At 71.6% G+C, this 21175-nt stretch overlaps 1 protein-coding gene across 1 annotated transcript; it reads right to left on the bottom strand.

Annotated features, from left to right (window-relative positions):
• Nucleotides 1-2154: 2154 nt before the first annotated feature.
• Nucleotides 2155-19172, bottom strand: LOC119239782 (protein Jade-1-like). The gene is given in 15 exon segments (XM_037504182.1): nt 2155-2215; nt 2217-2490; nt 2493-2558; nt 2561-2701; nt 2704-2986; nt 6060-6188; nt 8485-8988; nt 9916-10032; nt 10436-10603; nt 11632-11843; nt 11938-12125; nt 12239-12396; nt 12764-12849; nt 13095-13168; nt 19152-19172. Coding segments are annotated over 14 exon segments (2439 nt in total). The 5' UTR covers nt 13147-13168; nt 19152-19172.
• Between the last annotated feature and the right edge of the window lie 2003 nt (nt 19173-21175).

The raw sequence follows: 21175 nt of genomic DNA, 5'->3' as shown, positions 1-21175 counted from the left end.
TGGAGCAGACAGGCGGCCTCCCCCCCGCCCCAGCGCCCCCGAATTCTGTGGTTGAAACCAGCACTGACTCAAACGGCTCCTCAAGGAAGCATTTTCTCAAGCTTAGAAATACCATCTTCGGTCACCCGGACGACTTTTCACCGTAGACGCCTCATCAGTCAACATTATATCGGGGTGGGGGGGGGAAATACACTGTTTTCGTCCACGGTCACAAAGTTCAGGGCCTCCTGCCCGCGAGAGCTGGGCGCTGGGCGGCACCGCAGACCCCGGTCCCCGGGCCGGGGCGGGTCACCGCGGCTTCAGCCCGTCGTTGTTTCAACAGAAGCGCTTTCCGGGCCTGAGCGGCACCGGGGCCAGCGCGCCAGAGCCAAGGAGGGCCTGACCCCCCGCCACCGCCCCGCCGGCCTCCTCGGCCCTCGGCCGAGCCGGGAGCCCACAGCGGACACCCACCGGGCCGCGGTGCCGCACGCACCTTCCAACATTGAGGAAAAGCGTATTTCCAGAGACACTTGACGTGTATTGCAAAATGTACAGCATTTATTCACATACAGACAAAAAGGCACAAATTCTACTAAATAGTTCAACAAAAAAATACAGCTGTCCTCACCTAGTTTTATAAATACTTTCCAAAAAGGGGGTAGAAATAAATACAGGATCGGGCCGTGTCATATAAAATAGTCATCTCTACATAGACTTTGCGGGATTCTGGGTCTTCACTCTTCATGCACCTTCACGCCCCCGTTCCAGCCGCGCGGACTCCAAGCTAGGCACGTAGTGAAAGTCCTCGCGTGCGGGCAGGTGGCCACACGGCCGCCCCGCGCAGAATAACGAAGATTCGCCCACAACACCGAGACTCCTCCATTCCGGTTGTGTCCATCACCTCACGAGGGACTCTCCAGGCAGTCCACGCAAGTGGCACTAGCCGACACTTCGACAGAAGACACTGAGCACAATCAGAGCTATTTCCCGGTCAGGATGCACAAGGAAGGTGAAGCTTAACCAAAAAAAAGAAAGAAGGACCGAGCCAATGGTTCCCACTGACGGTGCAAGTGGGTGCGGCCGCCGCCGGGCGCCCCGAGTCTCGGACCCCCGAGCCCCCGGCGGCCCAGCGGGCTGCACCGTTTGCATCTCGAAGCAGGAGTAACAAGTGTGGACTTTTTCATTCGTGTGGGATTTTTTATTTTTTGTTTTGTTTGGGTTTTTTTTTTTTTTTTTTTTTTGGTTCAGCGTAACTTGAACGTTCGAAAGCTTTTCAACCTAAATGTGGGGGAAACAGGTAAGGCATTATTTTCTGCACAAAACTAGCATTCCTCATAGTGCAAATGAATCTGGGCCTCTGGGAATGGGACGAGGCCGCACACTTACTAGAGGGAATTTAGACTTTCTTTCTATGGCTTGAGAGTCTCCTGCTCATCCTGCTCATCCTGCTCACCCCGCGCGGTCGCCGCGGTCGCCAGAGAAGGGCAGAGATGTCCACCTACTTCTGAACCCAGAAAAGGCTTTTGCTCGAATGCAAAAAAATAAAATCAAATCTGACGTTTAAAGGACGCCCTGCGAGACGCAGCACGGCTGGGACTCCGAGCAACAGCCTCTCCGGACGGCCGTCTCCCGACGGGCGCCCCGCGGCCCCAACACGCCGCCCGCCCGGCCCTCGCCCCCCATCAGCGGGTAGGTGGCCCCCAGGACCTCCCCGGCCGGCGGGCGGCTTGCATAGCGCGGGGGCGGGCGGGCCTCGGAAGACGCGTCGTGAACCAGAGCCGGGCGCCCCGCCGGGCTCCCCCCGGGCGCCCCGCCCGCAGGCCGCCCCCGCGGGCCTCTCGACGACACCGACTCCGGAGAAGACAGAGCCCCGCGCCGCCGGCGCAAGGACAGGACAGAGGACGGGGTTGAACGCAGGTTTATTATTGCTGGTCACTGGCTGCTTATTGCCGCGCGCAGGGGGGAGCCGGGGCTGACCGGCCCCCGCGGCGAGGCCCCCTCGGCCCTTCCTGCCCACCGGGGAGGGGTCCTCGCAACTTATTGCCTTTCCGTGGTTTTTCAAAAATAACCTATTCTGCTTTTGTTTTCCTTCCTGTCGGAAGCGCGGCCGCGCCCGGGAGGCCCCGCCTGGACGTCGAGGCCGCGGCCGGCACCCCCGCCCCGCGCCGCGCCGGGTCAGGAGGCCAGCACGCTGCGGCGGATGAGCGCGGGCCCGCGGCCCAGGCCCCCCGCGCGCGCACTGGCCGTCGGGGGCCTCGCTCTCCGAGTCGCTCATCTCCACGTCGGGCGCGTAGCCGTCGCTCTCGGGGTCCGGCCGCGGCTGGCTCGGGGCGCGCTCCTTGGGGGGCCCGCGGCCCAGGCCCAGGTAGGGCAGGTCCGCGTGCGGGGGCCCGGCGCCCTCCTGCGCCTCGGCGGGCGGCGGGCGCTCCCCCTTCTTTGGAATCCGGAAGCCCCCCCAGTTCTTGGCCGGGCTGGCCGGCGTCGTAGGCACTTTGGCGGCGGCGTGCGCGGGGGTGCCCGCGCCAGGGCGCCGTTGCACCGCGGCGGCGCCTCCCTCCGGGGGCCCGGGGCGCCCGGGGCCGCGCGGCCGGGTCCGGGGGCCGCGCCGGCCGGAGGCTCTGTCTGCAGGGCCGGCCCCGCGCGTCGGCCCGGCCGGGGTCTCCGGGCAGCCCGGGCTCCCCGCGCGCCGCGGGCCGGGGCGCCACCAGGCCGTTCCTCGGGGCGCGGGCGGCAGCCGGGCCTCCGCCGGCGTCTTCTCGAAGCCCGGGAGGCTCTCGGGGCCCCCCCGGCGGCCGCAGAGGTCCGGGGGCCGCAGCAGGGCGGGGCCGGGCCCCCCGGGGGCGCCGAGGAGCGGGGCTCGCGGGGGCGCCCGGGCCGCGCCCATCTGCTTCCTGAAGAAGGCGGAGTGCCACGTGAGGTCCTCGATCTTCGGGGCGCCGGGGCCCGCCGAGGGGCTGTTGAACAGGAGCCGGCCCTCCAGGGCGCGCGCGGGCGGGGGAAGGCACACCTGGGGGGGGCGGGGCGGTGGTGAGACGGGGCGGACAGAACCCCCCGCCGGACAGACCCTCCCCCCCGGACAGACCCTCCCTGACGGACAGGCCCTCCCCCCCGGACAGGCCCTCCCCGCCGGACAGACCCTTCCCGCCCGACACCTTCGGACAGCCCCTCCCCGCCGGACAGACCCTCCCCGCCGGACAGCCCCCTCCCCCCCCCACAGGCCCTCCCCGCCGGACAGGCCCTCCCCCCCCCCGACAGACCCCCCCCCGGACAGACCCTCCCTGACGGACAGGCCCTCCCCCCCGGACAGGCCCTCCCCGCCGGACAGACCCTTCCCGCCCGACAGACCTTCGGACAGACCCTCCCCCCGGACAGACCCTCCCTGACGGACAGGCCCTCCCCGCCGGACAGACCCTTCCCGCCCGACAGACCTTGGACAGACCCTCCCCCCGCCGGACAGGCCCTCCCCCCCCCCCCGACAGGCCCTCCCCGCCGGACAGGCCCTCCCCCCCCCCCCACAGACCCTCCCCCCCGGACAGGCCCTCCCCCCCCGGACAGACCCTCCCCCCAGACAGGCCCTCCCCGCCGGACAGACCCTCCCCCCGGACAGGCCCTCCCCCCCCGACAGGCCCTCCCCCCCGAAGGCCCTCCCCCCGACAGACCCTCCCCCCCGGACAGGCCCTCCCCGCCGGACAGGCCCTCCCCCCGGACAGACCCTCCCCCCGGACAGCCTCCCGCCGGACAGACCCTCCCCCCCGGACAGACCCTCCCCGCCGGACAGGCCCTCCCCCCCGACAGACCCTCCCCCCCCGACAGGCCCTCCCCCCGACAGACCCTCCCCCCGGACAGGCCCTCCCCGCCGGACAGACCCTCCCCCCAGACAGGCCCTCCCCGCCCGGACAGACCCTCCCCCCGGACAGACCCTCCCCGCCGGACAGGCCCCCCCCCGACAAACCCTCCCCCCCCCGACAGGCCCTCCCCCCCGGACAGACCCTCCCCGCCGGACAGACCTCCCCCCCCGGACAGGCCCTCCCCCCCGACAGGCCCTCCCCGCCGGACAGACCCTCCCCCCCGGACAGGCCCTCCCCCCCGACAGGCCCTCCCCGCCGGACAGGCCCTCCCCCCCCCCCCGACAAACCCTCCCCCCGACAGGCCCTCCCCCCGGACAGGCCCTCCCCGCCGGACAGACCCTCCCCCCCGGACAGGCCCTCCCCCCCGGACAGGCCCTCCCCCCCGGACAGGCCCTCCCCGCCGGACAGACCCTCCCCGCCGGACAGGCCCTCCCCGCCGGACAGACCCTCCCCGCCGGACAGACCCTCCCCCGCCGGAAAGGCCCTCCCCGCCCGACGGCAAGGTGGGGTGGGGGCGGGCGCCGGGTGGGTGGGGGCGAGCGCCGGGTGGGTGGGGGCAGGGGGGCAGGCGGGCCTGAGCCTCTGCACCCCTCCCCGCAGGCGCGACGACCCCAAGGGAGCAGGCGGGCGCCCCCACGCAGGAGCCGGCCCCACGCGGCCGCCCACACGCCGGCCGAGCTGCCCCCGGGGCCGGAGCCGCGAGCAGCCGCCGGGGCCAGCCGCACCCCACAGGGCCCGCGCGCCTCCCCTGCCGCCCTCTGCCGGGCGCCCCAGCTGGGCACACGGCGCCAGGCGGGGCGGCGGCTGCCCACTGCTGCCCACTCGTGCCCGCTGCTGCCCACTCGTGCCCGCTGCTGCCCTCTCCTGCCCACTCGTGCCCGCTGCTGGCCACTCATGCCCGCTCCTGCCTGCTGCTGCCCACTCGTGCCCGCTGCTGCCCGCTCCTGCCCACTCGTGCCCGCTCCTGCCCGCTGCTGCCCACTCGTGCCCTCTGCTGCCCACTCCTGCCCGCTGCTGCCCACTCGTGCCCGCTGCTGCCCGCTCCTGCCCGCTGCTGCCCGCTCCTGCCCGCTCCTGCCCACTCGTGCCCGCTGCTGCCCGCTGCTGCCCACTCCTGCCCGCTGCTGCCCACTCCTGCCCACTCCTGCCCACTCGTGCCCGCTGCTGCCCGCTGCTGCCTGCTCCTGCCCGCTCCTGCCCACTCGTGCCCGCTGCTGTCCGCTCGTGCCCGCTGCTGCCCGCTGCTGCCCACTCCTGCCCGCTGCTGCCCACTGCTGCCCACTCGTGCCCGCTCCTGCCCGCTGCTGCCCGCTCCTGCCCGCTCCTGCCCACTCGTGCCCGCTGCTGCCCGCTCGTGCCCGCTCCTGCCCACTCGTGCCCGCTGCTGCCCGCTGCTGCCCACTCCTGCCCACTGCTGCCCACTCGCGCCCGCTGCTGCCCGCTCGTGCCCGCTGCTGCCCGCTCGTGCCCGCGTGGGCGACCCCGACAGGCCCCCAGCCGTCCTCGCGGGCCGCCGGGCGCCCCGGCCCGGGGAGGCCCCGGAGCCCGGCAGGAGCCCCGCCGTCCAGGAGCGACGGGGGCCGAGGCTGCCCCGCGGCGCCCCCTCCTGCAGCCGCCCTGGACGGCCGCAGGGTCGCCCCAGGGGCCCGGGTCGCAGCCCTGTGTGGTTTCCCAGCATGGCCAGGGGGCCACGGGGCGGGGGGCGGCGCCAGCTCGGGCGTGCAGGGCCAGTTGGGGAGAGCCGGCCGGGCCCCGCCCCCGACACGCCCCCGGCACACCCCCGCCCCCCGCTAGGCGCCTGGCCCGCCCCGACACGCCCCGGCCCCGCCCCAACACACCCCCACCCCGGCTAGGCCCGCCCCTGGCCCCGCCCCGACACGCCCCTTACCACGGCCCCGCCCCCGATGCGCCCCGGCCCGCCCCTGATACGCCCCGGCCCCGCCCCCGCCACACCCAACCCGGCTCCAGATACACCCACGCCTGGCCCCGCCCCGGCACGCCCCTCGCCCGGCCACGCCCACGCCCGGGCCAGCCACGCCCCCGGCCCCCGCCGGCTCCGGCTTCCCGGGGCGCAGGCCGGGCCACCCGCGTCCCCAGAGCGGGCAACTCCCCGGGCGCCGCCGGCCGCCAGCCCCGCCAGGGCTCGCCTCGCGCCGGTCCGGGTCCCCCGCACGGCGGGGCGCGGCCCGGGCGTCCGGCTCGGCCCGGCCCGGTGGACACGCGCTCGCCCGCGGCGCGCCTACCTGAGACTCTCTCCTGCTCCACGAGCTTCGTGTAGAGGCCGAGGATCTGCTCCTGCACGCGGCACACGGAGCGCTTAATCTTCTCCCTGCGCGTCACCATGTACGTGAGGTTCCGCACCTGCGCGAGACAGACGGCCTGAGCCCCGCCGGCGGACACGGGGGCCCCGCCCCGCCCGGCCCCCCCACCCCCACCCCCACGCAGGACCCCCGACCCGCGGCACTGACCCTGCGGTGCCACCGGCCAGCAGCCGTCCCGACACCCCCACTCCGCCCTTCCTGGCCACGCCCAGCGCCCCGAGAGCCCCACACCCGGCGAGAAGCAGATTCAAGCCGGTCCCGGAGCCCCTGCAGTCCTTCGCCCGCACCAGTAGGGAAGCGCCTGGGAGCCGGGGGAGCCCCGAGTCAGGGGCCGTGGGGTGGCCCTCAAGTGGCCGGCGAGCCAGTCACCCGGCCAGGGCAAGTCTCGGGCTCCCACGGGGCGGCCGAGCCACTTCCCAGGGCGACCGGCCCGCGGCCTCTGCTCGTCCATCCGTTCCCAAACGCCCGTCTCCATTTGGAGAAGGTCTGAAAAGCCAAGCGCTCGGGGCAGCCGCGCCACCCAAGGGGTCGCTCTGGGGTCCATCTCCCGGCCACGGTGCGGCCTCCTTGGCTGACTCCCACCTGGACAGCCCACGCCGGGGAGGCCCCACCCCGGTCCACGGCAGGCCAGGCCAGGCGGAAGCGCGCTGGGCCATCGCAGGAGGCCGCCCTACGGGCTTCTGGAGTCCGAGGGCGTCCACTGAGGCCCAGGTGGTGCGGCGGCCGGCCAGGCCCACTCGGAGCCTTGTCCTCAGGGCCCAGAGACGGCTCCTCAATCCCCAGTAGGGACAGCCCAAGCTGTCTCACCCATGGCGGGTAGGGGGCCGGGGAGGGGGACCTGCAGACCTGGGGACCCAGAGGCAGCTCCCCTGAGGGGCACATCTCGAGGGGGGCAGCAAGCGGCGGCCCCTACCCCAAACCCACCCCAGAACCACGCTGGGGCAGTGCAGGCCTCCAGGAGCCAGCGACCATGTCCCTGCAGCAGCTGAGCCCACGGCACCACAGGGGGGCTCACAGGGGAAGTGGGGGGCGCCAGACCCCACAGCCCCTCAGACCCCCCAGGCCTGGGCCAAAGCCTGGAGAACGTGCTTCCCTTTTAAAATGAACCGTTTTAATCTGACACTGAATCCCCTAAAAACTCTAAGGATCTTTAATCAAGTAGCTATGAGCAAGGAGCCCCCCAAGCACGTGCACACGCACACACACACGCGTGCACACACACACGCACACGCACCCTGATTCATCCCACGTCTTACGCAGCGGCAGCGGCGTTCTGCTGGAAAGCAGCAGCCAGGACGCCGAGCGCTGCCGCGTCCTGAGAGCATGTTAAGCGAGTCAGCCAGCACAGAAGAGAGTTAGTAACACAGCGTTTTCCACACTTTTATTCTGTGTGATCCAGACGAACAGACAGCACACCCGCCCCCCCGCCCCCCGCCGCCCCGGGCCCCAGCGGAAGGCCGTGGGCTCTGCTCGTCCTCGAACCCAAGCCACGCCACACAGGGTGATGGGCCTCCCCTGCGACCAGGGGCCACCGTCCACCCGGAACCGCACCCACGTGCCCCCCCCACCCCCCCGCTGGCCTCACTCAGAACCGCGCCCAAGCCCAGCCCAGAGCGCTGACCCAGCCTCACCAGGACCCTCCCCTGGTCACAGAAGGGCCACCACGGCCGCCCACGCTGGGCCACTAAGACCTCGCACTCAAGTCCCCCAAGTGAAGCAGGCCCTGGGCGGCCACTGCCCACATAGCTCCCCACTGTCCCGCGGCGGCCACCCCACTGCAGGCGGGAGCTAGGGATGTGCAGGGGCAGCTCCGTCCTCCGGGTGCCCTCCCCGCAGCAGCGTGGGCCGGGGCCCTCGGCTGCCCGTGGCGCTGACAGGGTCAGGGAGTGGACGCGCCCGGGTCAGGAGCCTTGGCCAGTAGCTGCGCGGAGGGCAGTCCCGCAGGGAGTCCAGGGCCCCGCAGCCACGCCCCAGGGGCCCCCGCAGGGGCTGCAGCTGCTGACCGCGACGTGTAGTGAGACCCCGGCCCGGAACCCCATCATGCCAGACACCACACGCTGTGTGCAGGGAGCGCCCGGGCCCACGCCCCCGAGCTCCGGAGGGCACCGGCCAGCCCAGAGCCCAGGGCTGCACCCCGAGGCCCACAGCAGAGCCGCCCAGGCTGACGCGCGCGCTGTCCCCGCCCCCCATCCCAGGCCGGCCCTCGGGCGGGTGCCGGGGCCCAGCTCCCGCGGAGCAAGGGCGGGGGAGCACGGGGCGGCCAGGCACCGGGCGCGCGTGGGTCCCAGCGGCCCCTGTTCTCTAGGCCCCTACAGGGTGTCGGGGTCGGTCATTACCCTCTCCAGGTCCTGCCGCAGGTGCGTGAACAGCCGCAGCCGCCGGAACAGGGCGTCCTGCTCCCGCTCGGCCAGGTTGTCCTCCTCGTCCTTCCGGGGCGTGATGAGCGGCTTGTTGAAGTTGACCTTGCGCTTGAGCTTCCAGTACTGGTAGAGGAAGTCCACCACCGCCTCGGGCAGCCGCAGGGCCCGCGCCACGTCCAGCAGGTTCACGAAGGTGTAGAACTCATCCTCCAGCTGCTGCAGCTTCTGCTTGCGCGCGCTGCCCCGCGGCCCCTCATCCTGGGCCTGCGCCCGGCCCGCCAAGGGCTCCGGCGGCGCCGCCCCGTTCTCCGCCGCCGGCCCCGGGCCCAGGCCCTCCTCGTGCTTGCGGCGGGAGCTGTGCTTGGGGCAGTAGGACTTGAACTTGACCTCGTCATTCTCCGCCAAGATGGTCCTCATGTCCAGGCCCTGGTCGAAGGCGCAAGTCACGTGGAAAGCCGTGCGGCAGTTCTTCACGGAGCACTGGGGACAAGAGCCGGGGTCAGGGGCCCCGAGCCGCGGAGCGCGGGGACGGAGGGAGGCCGGGGGCCCGCTGCAGTCGCCCGGGCACACGGGGGCACGGGAAGGGGTGCGTCCCTGGGGACAGGGCAGCGGCTCCGGGCCTGGGCACACACCTGAGCGCCTTCAAGGTTTCTACAAGATGCTGGGAGGGTCCGCCTGGCCCGGAAGTCCGCGGCCCCGTCTCACCGACAGTCCCCACCAGCAGGCGGGCGTGGGGCGGCCTCAAGGGCGGCGGCGGCCGTGGAGAATCAAGAGCCCAGGTGGACTCCAGAACCCCAGGCCCCAGGGCCAGAACTGGCCCCGGCGGGGGCTCGGAGGAGGCGGGACCTGCTGTGTGGGGCCGGGACCCACCTGCAGCCGGCCAACCGGCGGGGGCCGAGGCTGGCGGAGCCAGAGGCCCAGCGCGGTCTGGGCAGCTGGGGACGGGGCCCCAGGGGAACAGCCTCTCAGGGCTGCTGTGTAGGCCTGGAACTCGCCTGCCCCACACCCTGTCCTAATCCTACCGGCCTGAAGACACTGCAACCAGGCGGTCGTGGGAGAGCACGGGAGCCCCGTATGGACCATCCCCCCTCCACACACTCGCCTCGCCGGCCAGAGCCCCCAGCTGTCCAGACAGCGCTCTGTGCACCTGGGCCCTGCCTGTGGTGGCCCCCCCACCCCCGCTCCAGGACGGGGCCGGCTCCCCAGCAACCTGCACTGGGCCTGGGGCCGCGTCAGCCGCAGGCAGGGCCGGGGAGGCCATCCCAGGGCCCTGGCTCTCCTGGAGGCGTCGCCGAGGACAGGGAGGGCAGTGACACCCAGGGCGGGCAGAAGCAGAGCCAGCGGACGGGGACTCAGGCCTGGAAGTCGGGGCCACGCCCACCCCAACCCCCGCACCCGGACAGTCACCTGTATGGACGCGCCGAACTTCTCGCTGCAGAGGCTGCACACCAGCGCCCACCGGCTGCTGGGGATGTGGGACACCTTGGTGATAGGCTCCATCTTCTCGGGGCTGCCGATGCTGACCTGCAGGCGGGGGGCGCGTCAGAGCCCCCCAGCTGAGGGACGCCCCTCAGCCCCCCCGGATGACGATGCCCCATTTGTGGCAACACTGGAGCAGGGAGCCTCATCCTGCCTGCACGACAGATAGCCAGGACCCACGCGGGCCAGACACGGCCGTCCCCTCCTCCTGGGGTCACAGCCCACGGGACCCGCCACAGGGGTCAGCACAGAGCAGGGTAGGGCAGCTGCGAGGCCCTGGTGCTGGGAGCTCTTCTCTGTGGCCAGAAAACCCCACTTCCCAGGGGAGTGACCACTCTGCAGCCACCTGGTCCTGGCGTCCTCTCACCTCCCCACCCAGCCCCAGGCTGCCCCGGCCGCCAGAACCCAGGCCCTCACCTCGGGGTCCCCCACCTCAGTCTGTACCCACCTCGGGGATCCACAGGGCACAGCTGACGTGGACCCACTTGGTGCCGCTGCGCGTGGGTTTCATGGCGCCGCCCTTCTTGGGGCAGAGCAGGCAGCGGGGCTGGACGCCCAGGGCACACGTCCGGCACAGCCAGCTGCCCTCCGGCACCTTGAGGATCCCATAGCAGGCCTGCATGGCGGGAGAACATGCTGAGCCCCGCACGTCCCCTCGCAGGCACCCAAGAGCCTCCCAGGCAGCCCAGCCTCCGTCCCCCTGCCAGGCTGCAGGACACCATGGCCAGAGGGAGCTGACGGCCAGTGACACCACAGGGTAGCCCTGGAGACAGCGAGGACAGAGAGGCCTCGGAGGCTCTGGGCGGTGTGCTGCCGGCCGCGGGCAGTGCAGACCAAAGCTCAGCTGAGGCCGGCAAGGGAGCCGCCAGCGCAGGCTGCCTGGAGGGCCCCACACAGCCGAGGAGGACCCAGTGCACTGCACCTGGGCGGGCAAGGAGGGGCCCACGGGGCAGCCATGAGAGGAGGCGCAGAGACCACCCCCGCGTCCCACCCCACGTGTCTGCCCCAGGGACTGCACGGCCCCGATTCACGGCAGGGCCCCCACCCCCACCCCGCCAGCTCAGTTCCTGCACCAACACCCTGGCAAAGGTGCGGGCAGAGAGGTGTCCCCAAAGGGCAGTGCCAGCCCCTGCGGCAGGACCATGCGGCCTCGCTGGATCAGGTGGGCCCCGTCCACTGTACCCGGGGCCCACGGAGAGGATGCTGGGGGGTGCTTCCAGCAGCCAGGACCGGCCAGCACCGGCCAGCACCGGGCTGCATTCGCCAAGCTCCAGCCCCTGGATGCGCAAACGCTACCCACCAAGGGCTGCTTTGGGCTCCGTGTACCTAACAGCTGCGCTGAGCCGAGCAGGGAAGAGCCGGGGGGGGGGGGGGGGGGGGACCCCATGTGGAGAGCGGCCAGAGCAGCTGGGCCGGCCAAAGAGCACCGGAGCCTTGGAGGAGCGAGGCTGCCGCCGTGGCGCTTCCTTAGTTGCGCAGGACACAGCAAAGGAGCCGTCTGTGGGAGGCCCCGCCCCCGGAGGGCCGGGCTCACGGCCACTCTGCCGGGGCGCCCCACAGCAGGGCGCACTCCTGGGGGCGCGCCTGTACACGTGCTGCAGATGTCCACACCCCCGGCTGCCCCCACCCCGCGCCCCACCGCACCTGGTGCACACAGATGTTGCACTTGTCGCAGAAGACCATCTCGTTGCCGTCCTCGCCATCCGGGGACTGGCAGACGTCACAGACCACGTCCTCGTCGTACTCGATGCCCAGCCCCTCCTCTGTCTCGATGGCGTGGCTCATGTTGTCATAGCAGTGCTGCTCGAACGCCTCCAGCACCCGCTCCATGGTGTGCTCGTCCAGCGCCGGCATCCCTGCGGCCGCACCCGTCAGCAGTCCGTCGGGGGCCACCGTGCCCTGTGCCCTGCTCCCCGGAGGGCGCCCTGCGCCCCACACCCCGGGCCTTACCCATCTCCTTGAACTCCTCGTTGGTCAGCTCCAGCCACGCGGCGTCCATGTCGTTGAGGTCGTACCGGCACACGCTATCGGCCAGCGTCCGGATGTCCACGTAGCCCAGCTCCGGGGGCTCCGAGCCCGAGGACACAATGTACTTCTTGGGCCTGATGAACACGAGGGACTTCTCCTCAGACACGAGCCTGCAGAGAGCCGGGCAGCGGTGACCCCGGGGCGCAGCAGGGGTGCATCTGCCTCGCCCACACCGCGCCCCGCCCGCCAGGACGCCCCCGGAGCCGCCGCCCAGGGCGCCCACCTGGCCACGGGCCGCGGGATGGTCCCGGGGCTCACGGGCACCTGCACGCCCTTCTCCCACTCCTGCCTCCAGGGGTCGGCCAGCACGCAGTACTCATCGGGGCTCAGCTGGTGGGAGTCGTGCAGCTTCATGGCGGTGATCAGGTCTGTCCGGAACACCTGCGGGCACAGCGGGTCAGGCGCTCGCTGGTGGGCAGCCACATGTGGCCGCGGAGCCCTGCCCGGCCCGCCCGTCTACAGAGCAAGGAAGAGCTCCGTCCTGCCTGGGGAGGCCGAGAACTTGCCGCCACCACAGCCACTGCGCCCCTGGGACGGCGCAGGACAGGCTGGAGGGCAGCAGGGTCGAGGCCGAGGGGCCGGGAACGGCCCCTCCCCACCCCTCCCCACCCCTCCCCAGTGTGCAAGGTGGCACGTCCACCCTCGGGCCAGCCTCACCCGGAGGCTCCCTCCGCAGGGCATGGCCTGGCGCCCACAAGCAGCGTGACCCAGAGCCGCCCCGCGCCGGCGGACGCCCCTCCCGCGGCACCTCTGAGGGCTTCCGGTCTTCGTGTCTGGAGCAGGAGTTTCTCCTGTGCTGGGACCGCGAGCTCTGGGACCAGGTGGTGGACAGGCCTGCGGAGGGGGCGGCAGACAGGAGCCGTGAGGACGGCGGCGGGGCCAGCGTCACGGGCCTGGGGCCGCGCCTCCCCCGGGCACGACAGCCCAGGCCCCACGCCGCCCCAGGGCGCTCAGACCCGGCTGCACCAGGCGGCCTCCAGGATGACCCGGCCCCTCCCCGGGAGCAGCCCCCGGGGTCTGGGCAGCCAGGGCCCCAGCAGTGTGCGGGGGTCTCCGAGGCCGCCCTGAGCCGCACTTACTGCCATTGTCGTCCGAGTCCTCGCTGCTGCTGGGCAGGCGGCCTCGTTTCATGTTCCCCGGGGAGCGGCAGGGCCTGCGGGAGACGACGCTGAGCGGGGCGGGGTGCAGGGACTGGACCCGCCAGCGTCCTGCCCCGGCCCCACAGCCCTTGGCTCCCGCGCCCCGAGTGGGGCTGAGGGTCTCCACTGCAGGGGGCGCCATCTGCTCCCCGGGCACATTTTGGTAAAATAACCCTAAAAGCTCAACAGTGCGAGTTCCAGGAAGAAAACCACAGGCGCCAGGACTGCAGGGTCCCTCCAGCCCCTCCAGCCCCGGACCCCGGCATGGGACGGTCGTGGCTCCCAGCAGACGGAGCCCGAACCCCAGCTCCACCCCACGCCCCGGCAGGCTACGACAGCAAGTCCACCCTCCCATGGCGACCCCACCCAGCCACCCACCGCGGAGCCCGGCCCTCTGCGGAGAGCCCATCCAGCTGCCGGCCCGGCTCCCGCCGGCCCCTCCGACCAGCCCCAGCCCAGCGGGCCTCGCTGGCCAGGCCTCCCCCCTGAAACACCCCGCTCCCTTCCAACCCACCTACTATGCCAAGCCACGGCCCCGGGGTGCAGCTGGAAGGCCCCACACCCCGTCCCACACTTGCACGTGCTCCTGCTGCCTCCTTCAGAGCCTGCCTTGCTCTCAACAGCAGCCACCCCCGCCCGCACCACGCACACACGCATCTCTGCAGCTGCCTGGTTCCGGGGTTCAGAGCATGGGGCTCCCCAGAACTCGGGGTCCCGCCCGCCACGCTGCACCCCCGATGCCCTCCATTCTGTGCACAGGTGCCAAGGGTCCGGGTGCCAGGGCATAACAGCCAGGCAGACGCCGTGCTCCTGGGGTCCGGGGCTCGAGGTCAGTGACTCCAGAGTCCCCCAACACGGACCCCGGGTGGGGGGCTCCACGCGGGTCCAGAGGAAAAGGAAGGCAAACCACACTCGTCGCACGGCAGGAAACAGCCGTTTCTAAAGCACCTCAGTGAAGCGGGCAGGGTTCACACACACTGGCGCCTGCACACGCGCACGTGTGCACACGCAGGGCCCGTCGGCCCCGTCGCACCCGGAAAAGAAAACGTCCAACGCGACACCCCTCAGTGGGGCGGGAGGGGCGAGGAGAGGAGGCAGCACCCTCGGGGGCAACTGCGAAGTGTCAGCAGGCAGCCGGGGGCCTTGTGAGCGCGCCAACCAGATGGGCTCGTGCGGGACCCCGGAGCGGCTCCTGAGGACACCAGACCAGCCAGCCAGGGGCACGGGCACCACGGGCAAACGTGCGGGTTCCCAGGAGTGGAGCGCCGCAGCGCATCACCCCAGCAGCACTAAGTCACCAGCACCCGCCTCAGCACCCTTTCAAAAAGGCCCTGTCTCCCCCGCTGCATCCGCGGAACCGGGAAGGCAGGCCCCGGAGCCCGCAGACCAGCTGCGGTCCAGCAACAGCACCGTGCACGTCTGACCAGACCCGGCAAGCCCAGACCCTGCGCCGGACCGGCGAGGGTCCAGGGACACTGCAGGCGGGGCGGCCCCAGAGCTTAAACAAGGCCACGGTGAGAAGCGTGTGGCCTTTCCTGGGGAGACCCCTGAGCCTCCAGCCCCACATGCCCGAAGCTAACACAGGAACTCCGCGCCTCCGAGGGCTCCAGCCTCCCGCCGGCCTAGCGGCCGGTCCTGACGGCCACACTGGGGATGACGGCGCGCGAGGGAGAGGAGCCGCAGGAAGAAGTGACCAGGACTTGGATGTTAAGTGGAAGGGCGCCCCCAAATGCCTGCAGGGTCAGCCCAAGTTGATTTTCGGGGCCGGGGCATGGCTTCAGGTGTCCGCAGAGCTCAGCCCACACAGACGTGCCCTAAGGCTCCCCCGGAACTGGTGGGTGCTCGCCAAGACCCCAGAGCAGCCCAGACTCTGCCCACCCCGCTGGTCCTCTGTGCTGGACACAGCCTGTCACGGGGCGCCGGCCACCGCCCGCAGGGGGGAGGGGACCAGAGGCCCCGTCTCAGCGCCCACCTCGCTCTCCACGGACACCCTCACTTAACCAGCAGTCAGAGACGGCCTGAGAGGTGGTCGTGAATCTCGTAATAAAAATCTCCAACAACTGATGGCAAAACAGGTCGCCTGGGGCACCTCCAAACAGGGCTCACCGCTCAGCGCCCTCCCCAAATTAGCCCCGAGAGCCTGAGGTTTAAACAGTCAACTCGGGCCTCCCCGGTGGCGCAGCGGTTGAGCGCTGGGTTGCGGGGCTGCCCGCAGCCTCTGCGGCGCCGGTTCGATCCCCGGCTGCTCCCCGGCCACCGGAGGAGGGTCCCACATGGCGCGCAGACCCCTCCTGCCGCCCGCTGCTCCCCTCAGCAGTGTGCTTCGGTCCTTCGTCCTGTTCTGCTCCCCGCTCTGGCTCTGGTGAATCCTCTCACCCTCCCGCGCTTCTGACTGTGCCCAGTGCTTGTATAAACAAAAGCAAACAAACAAACAAACAAGCAAATAAATAAAACATGCCTCTTTAAAAAAAAAATGTTTTAAATAAATAAATAAAAATAAATAAACAGTCAACTCGCGTCCCATCTGGACTCCCCAGAACCAGACATGGCAAGCGCAGGCCCGGGGGGCTCCAGGGGGTCTCCACGTCCAGGCACAGGCCGCACCCTGCTCTGGAGAAAGATCCCCGGGGGCCTCACAGCCCCTCCCCTGCCGCAGGCCCTGCCGGTGCTGTCGGCCACCTGCGTCTCCACTGCGAGTGGGTGAACATGTGCCCCCGCCCCCAGCCCAAGAGCACCTCCCCTGTGAGGATGCCAGGCTTGGCACCGCCCAGTCTCAGCCTTGTGAGCTGTCTGTGAGCTGTCACGTGACAGCAGCAGGTAAGTGTGCAAACGTGAACCCCTAGGCGCAAGCGTGCCAGGACCCAGACCAGCGGGCAGAACCAGGAGCCAACTTTGAAGCCGCGATTCTCAGGAGTTAGAGGACCCCATTGGGGTTCGTGCAGACTGACATTGTGGGGAGACCAGCTTCTGCAGGTGGGGGCCCCTCTATCGCTGAGTCCGCCAATGAGGGCCGAGTTCCCGGAGAGAGGGGCGTGGCACCGCCTCCAGGGCGCCCCTCCCCAGCCAGGGAGCCAGCGCTGAGGGACCCCACAGAGAGCACTTCACCGCTCCCAGGGCCCCGGCGGGGTGAGCAGAGCTTCCGATCGTAACCACAGTGAGAACTTTCGGGGACACGGCAGCGCCGGGTGGGCCCCACAGGCAGCCTCATGGAACCCCCGAGAGGCCCAGCATGGGCCACCCGCCCCCCAGCACACCCCCTCCGGCGCAGCTGTGGATGAACACACCGGGCAAGTGCCGCACCCAAGGACTTCAGACAGGAGGTCTCCGAACCCCAGACTCGGGACAACCAACCCTGGCCGGCTCCCAGCTCTGCGGGACCCAGCGCCAGTACCCAGGCTCGCCTCCCTCAGGTCTGACTCGGGAACCCGCAGGCGGGACGACCCAGGCTCGCGGGCGGAGGGCAGGGCTGCGGGCACAGGACCTCGGTCACAGACAGACACGCGGCTCCTGAGCACAGACGACGCGCCTGCAGCGCCATCTACACGCGCAAGTGTCACCACAGGACCCCGAGGAGCTCAGGCACCCCCACAGCTGAGGAAATGATGGAGCTGGCCGACAGAAAAACCTGCTTCGAGAGCTGTCCACGCGCGCCGACCCCGGGCTGCTGGAACCCGGGCAGGCGGTGCCTGGACTGGGCGGCAGGCGTCTCTCTGGTGTCCACCTGCCTGCCCGTGTCTCCGTCTCTGGGGGCACGACGAGCACGGCTGCTGTGATGACGAGGCCACCGGCTGCCCAAGTCACAAAGCCCTCGTGTCCCCACAGGCCAGAGCCCTGGAGGTGGTGGCGGGCCCGCCAGACTCTTGTGTGAATTGACCTTCTCCCCAGGTCACCAGAGGCAGCACAGTTCATGCCAGAGCACGGGTCCCCTGGACTCTGAGGCGCTCCTGCTGGTCCCCTGCACGCGACGGCCAGGCTTTCCGTCTGTCCTACTACCGGGCTGGGGACAAGAGGGCTCCTGCGCCCCAGGCGGGGCATTGGCAAGGTGGATGGGTCTCGCTGCCCCTGGAGGGAGTGTCCAGCGCTGTCCAAGCCAGACTTGCGGGACAAGCCCCCCAGCTCTCGTTCAGGAGCAGTGCGAGTTCTGAGGGTGGAGGGGGACAGAGGGGAGCGAGACAGTGGACAGCAGACAAGGGTGTGGATGCTGACACAGCCCTGCTTCTCGGAGGAAGCAACACCCTGCTGACCAGGACCCCCGACCTGAAAGTGGCCAACGGGTGCTCATTTCCCTCCACCAGGAGGGCGTGGGGCTTGGGCCGCCGCTGGCCAGTGTCCACGTGGAGCCCGGGGGCGGGTCTGGGGAGGCTGCCTCCCTCCTAGGACAGGTGCAAACCCAGCTCACCCACACCCACTGCGACTCTGGGGGCCACAAGCCAAAGGGCCTTCCCGGGCGGCGCCTCTCCATCCCAAGGCCAGCTCACGAGCCGGGAAGGGTCAGCCTCCAGCCGCAGGCAGCCGGCGCTGGCCTCCCGGGGCCTGTGCGCAAAGGAGGGAGCTCACCTCCCGGACCCCTCCAGGAACACAGCCCCAGGCCGGCCACCGGGGGACCTCGGCCGCTGCGGGGAAGGCGGCCTCGCCTGAGGCGCTGCGGCTGCGGAAGGAGCATCTCCCGCCCGCCCGCTGCCCGCGAAGGCCCGGCCGGCCACGCATTCCTAACGGGTTTCCCGGGACGTTTAAATCGCCCGCTTTTTTGTCTGCTGGCCACAGGCCGGCGTCCCCCCGGCCGGCCTGCGGCTGCCCCCATGCGCCCAGAGAGGGAGCCACGTGGGGACCCCAGACCAGGGACCGGGGTGAGCAGAGTGGGCTGGAGGCCACAGAGTGGGGTTCCTGCGGGAGGGGAGGCAGAAAGCTGGGGACCCCAGGAGAGGCTTGGGGAGGGGATCCTGGAGGGCAGAGCCGGGGTGGAGGGCCCAGGGAAGGGAGCCCCTGGGGAAGGGCGGGGTGGCCGGGACCCCGGGCGAGACCCCGCGGAGGGGAAGCAGAGCCGGGCGGGAGGCCCGCGGGGTGGCGGAGGGCCAGGGCGGGGGCTGGGGGAGTGGGTTTGGGGGGAGGCAGGATCGGGGGTGGGCGTCCGGGGTGGGGGTGGCGCGCGGGGACCCCAGGAGCAGGCCCCGGAGGAGAGGGGGAGCCGGCGCGCGCCGCCCGCTCGTTTGAAAGTGGCCGCCGCGCCCCCGCCCCGCCAATCCGCTCGGCCGGCCTCGCGCGCCCCGCGGCCCCGGCGCGGCAAACGGCCGCCTCCCCGCCCGCCCGCCCGCGGGCGCCCCGGCCGGACCCGGCGCCGGGCCGCGCGCTCTCGCCCGCGGGGACCGGCCCTGCCGGCGGGAAAGCGGCGCCCCGCCCCGCCCCGCGCGGCCCGGCCCGGGGCGCCCCGGCCCGGCCGCGCCCCCGGCCCCGGCGGCACCTGCCCACGTGAGCGCCGCGGTCACCTGCGGGCGCCGGGCCGCGCCGCCGCCGAGTTGGGGCGCCCCGGCGGGGCCGTGCACCTGCCTCGCCCGCGCGCCCCTCGCGCGGCCGGCGCCGCCGGGGCGGGGCGCGGGGTCGGGCTTCTCCCGCGGGGTGCGCGCCGCCGCCCGCCCGGCCCGCGCGCCGCCCCCCCGCCCCCCGCGCCCTCGCGCCGGCCCGACACGTGCGCCGGGTCCGCAACTTGCGGTCGGGGCGCGCCCCCCGGCCCCGCCAGCTCCGGGCGCCCGGCCCCGCGGCCCCCCCGCCCGCCCCGCGCCGCCGGGGGTGGGGAGCGGCGGGTCCGGCCTCGGGGACCCCGCGGGAGCCGCGCCCGCCCCCCGCTGCCCTTGAATGGAAGCGGCGAGCACGGGGGGCGCGCGGCGCCGGGGGACCAGAGCGGCCGCGCCCCCCCGCGCCCGGGCCCCCCGCGCCCCCCCCCGCCCCCGCCGCGGCCCCCGCCGGGCAACTCGGGCAACTCGCCGCGCGGGACGGGCTCACCTGAGCGCGCCCGGCGCCGCCCCCGAGCGCGCGCCAACTTACGGGGCCCGCGAGGTCGGGGCGCAGGCGCCCGGGCCCCTCCCGCGCCGCCCCGCCAGCGCCCCCGGGCCGGCCGCCGCCTCCCGCGGCTCCGGGGCGCCGGCGCCCGGCGCCATGTTAGTGACGTCCGCGCCGCCCGCCCGCCCGCGCCGCCAACATGGCCGCGGCCCGCGCGCCCGCCCGCCCGCCCGCCCGCCCGCGCCTACCTGCGGCGGCTGCGGCCCAGGCCCGGCTCCGCGCCGCATGGGCCCGGGCCGGCGGCGGCGGGGCGGGCGCGGGGCCCTGCTCGGCGGCTCGGCCGCCCCGCGCGGGAGGCCTGCGCCGGCCTGGCGGCTACGGAGGCGGCCCGGCGCGCCGCGCGCTCATTTCTGGGTCGCGGCGGCCACGGGGGGGAGCCCTGTCCTCCGGCCGAGCCGAGGGTGGGGACGGGGCGGGGGACGCGGGGACGCGGCGCGGGGGGGCCGCCCGCTTAACCCTTGGCGGCCCGGGGGAGCGGCGCCCCCTCTGCGCCCGGGCGCCTCGCACGCCCGCAGCCCGGGCCGGCGCCCCCCGCGCCCCCCGCGCCCCCGCCCGCCCCGCCGGCCCCGGCCCTCCAGGTCGCTCCAGAACGCTGGGGATGAAGCGGCGGCGCGCCGGCGGGAAGGCTGATGTTGGGGTCACCGCCGATAAACAGGCGCTCTGTGCGGCGGGAGCGGCCGCGGGGAGCCGCGGGGCAGGGTCACCGTTCAAGCCCCGCACCCGCCGGGCCGGCTCTGCCCAAGTGACTGCGCGGGCGACGCGCGTAAATGAGTTTTGATTCAGACGACGGCCCTCCCGACGCCGCCTCGCCGCCCCTTAGGGCCCCGTTTTATATCGGGGTTGCCCCGTAACGCTCCCCGCGGGACAGGTGAGGCGGCCGCCCGAGAAGGCCCGACTGGACATGGGGGTTCCCGGGCGGCTGGGGCTGCAGAGGAGCCGTCACTGCTTTCCCAGGGTCCGAACTTGCTTTTTCACGTGGAGGCGAACTTACGTCTCTCCCGGTGTCAGGGGGAAAGGCTGTCCCAAGCTGATCCCACACAGGCTCTGTGGACGCCACCCCACCCCAGGCCAAAGCCAAAGACACCTGGAACTCCACATCCCATCCCAGCTGGGGTCTGAGGGTGGGGTTCAGCAGCCAGGTTGGTATAAGCCAGACACGTGGGCTTTGGAGGGGTCCCCCATTTTGGCTCCCCGCCAGCTCGCAGCGTCCGGCCAGCTCGGAGAGGGCCTTTGGGTTTCCAGGTCGGCGGATCGGGTAGGACGCATGAAAGACTTTATTTCCTATTTTCTCCCTGAGTTGTCCGTTTTCCTTCTTTCCTTTTCCCTTGTCAATAAACCTTGTATGAACATTTTGTGTGTGTCTGTAGTGGAGTGTTCGTAAGTCCCTTGTAAGCACGCGGGTGAGGACCCACAGCCAGGAACCCGTTTAATATTGGGGTTGCCCTATAACACCCGCCCCCGAGAAGGAAGGGCATATTGACACTCAGCTCAAAAAGAAAAAAAGACCTGATTGTAAATGGCAACTCCCGTCCAGCAAACAGCGCGCTGCTGGCGCGGGCCTGAAAGGCCAGCCCCACGGCCGTGCCCCTTGGCGTGTCCTGAATGTGTCCGGAAGTTCTCGCTCGTCCTGGCCACCCGCCCACCGCCAGGGCGCCATCGGGTAAACGTGGCAAAACAAGACTCATGTCCACGGAAACTTCCAGGAACTTTTCAGAAACAAAGTGAAGCCAAAGGAGAGTGAGGTGCCGGCTGGTCCTCGCCCGTCTGGCTGATGAGGACAGCAAGGAGGCCCATCCCCCCTGCGGGTCACTGCGTGGGCCTTGCTGGACCTCGGGCTGGCAGTTTCCACTGGTTCAGCCACACGGATGCTCCTGCAGAGTTGACACAGGCTGCTGGGGACAAAGAGAGCCAGGGCTGCCTGCTGCCTGCCGTGTGACCACGGGGCCCACAGAGGCCTCGGAGCCATG

The sequence above is a fragment of the Talpa occidentalis genome, unplaced genomic scaffold (genome assembly GCF_014898055.3).
Source record: "Talpa occidentalis isolate TD23 unplaced genomic scaffold, MPIMG_talOcc4v2.1 talOcc4.1154, whole genome shotgun sequence".
Lineage (NCBI taxonomy): Eukaryota > Metazoa > Chordata > Mammalia > Eulipotyphla > Talpidae > Talpa > Talpa occidentalis.
The sequence above is the reverse complement of the archived record's forward strand: the minus strand, read 5'-3'. Positions and strand labels throughout refer to the sequence as shown.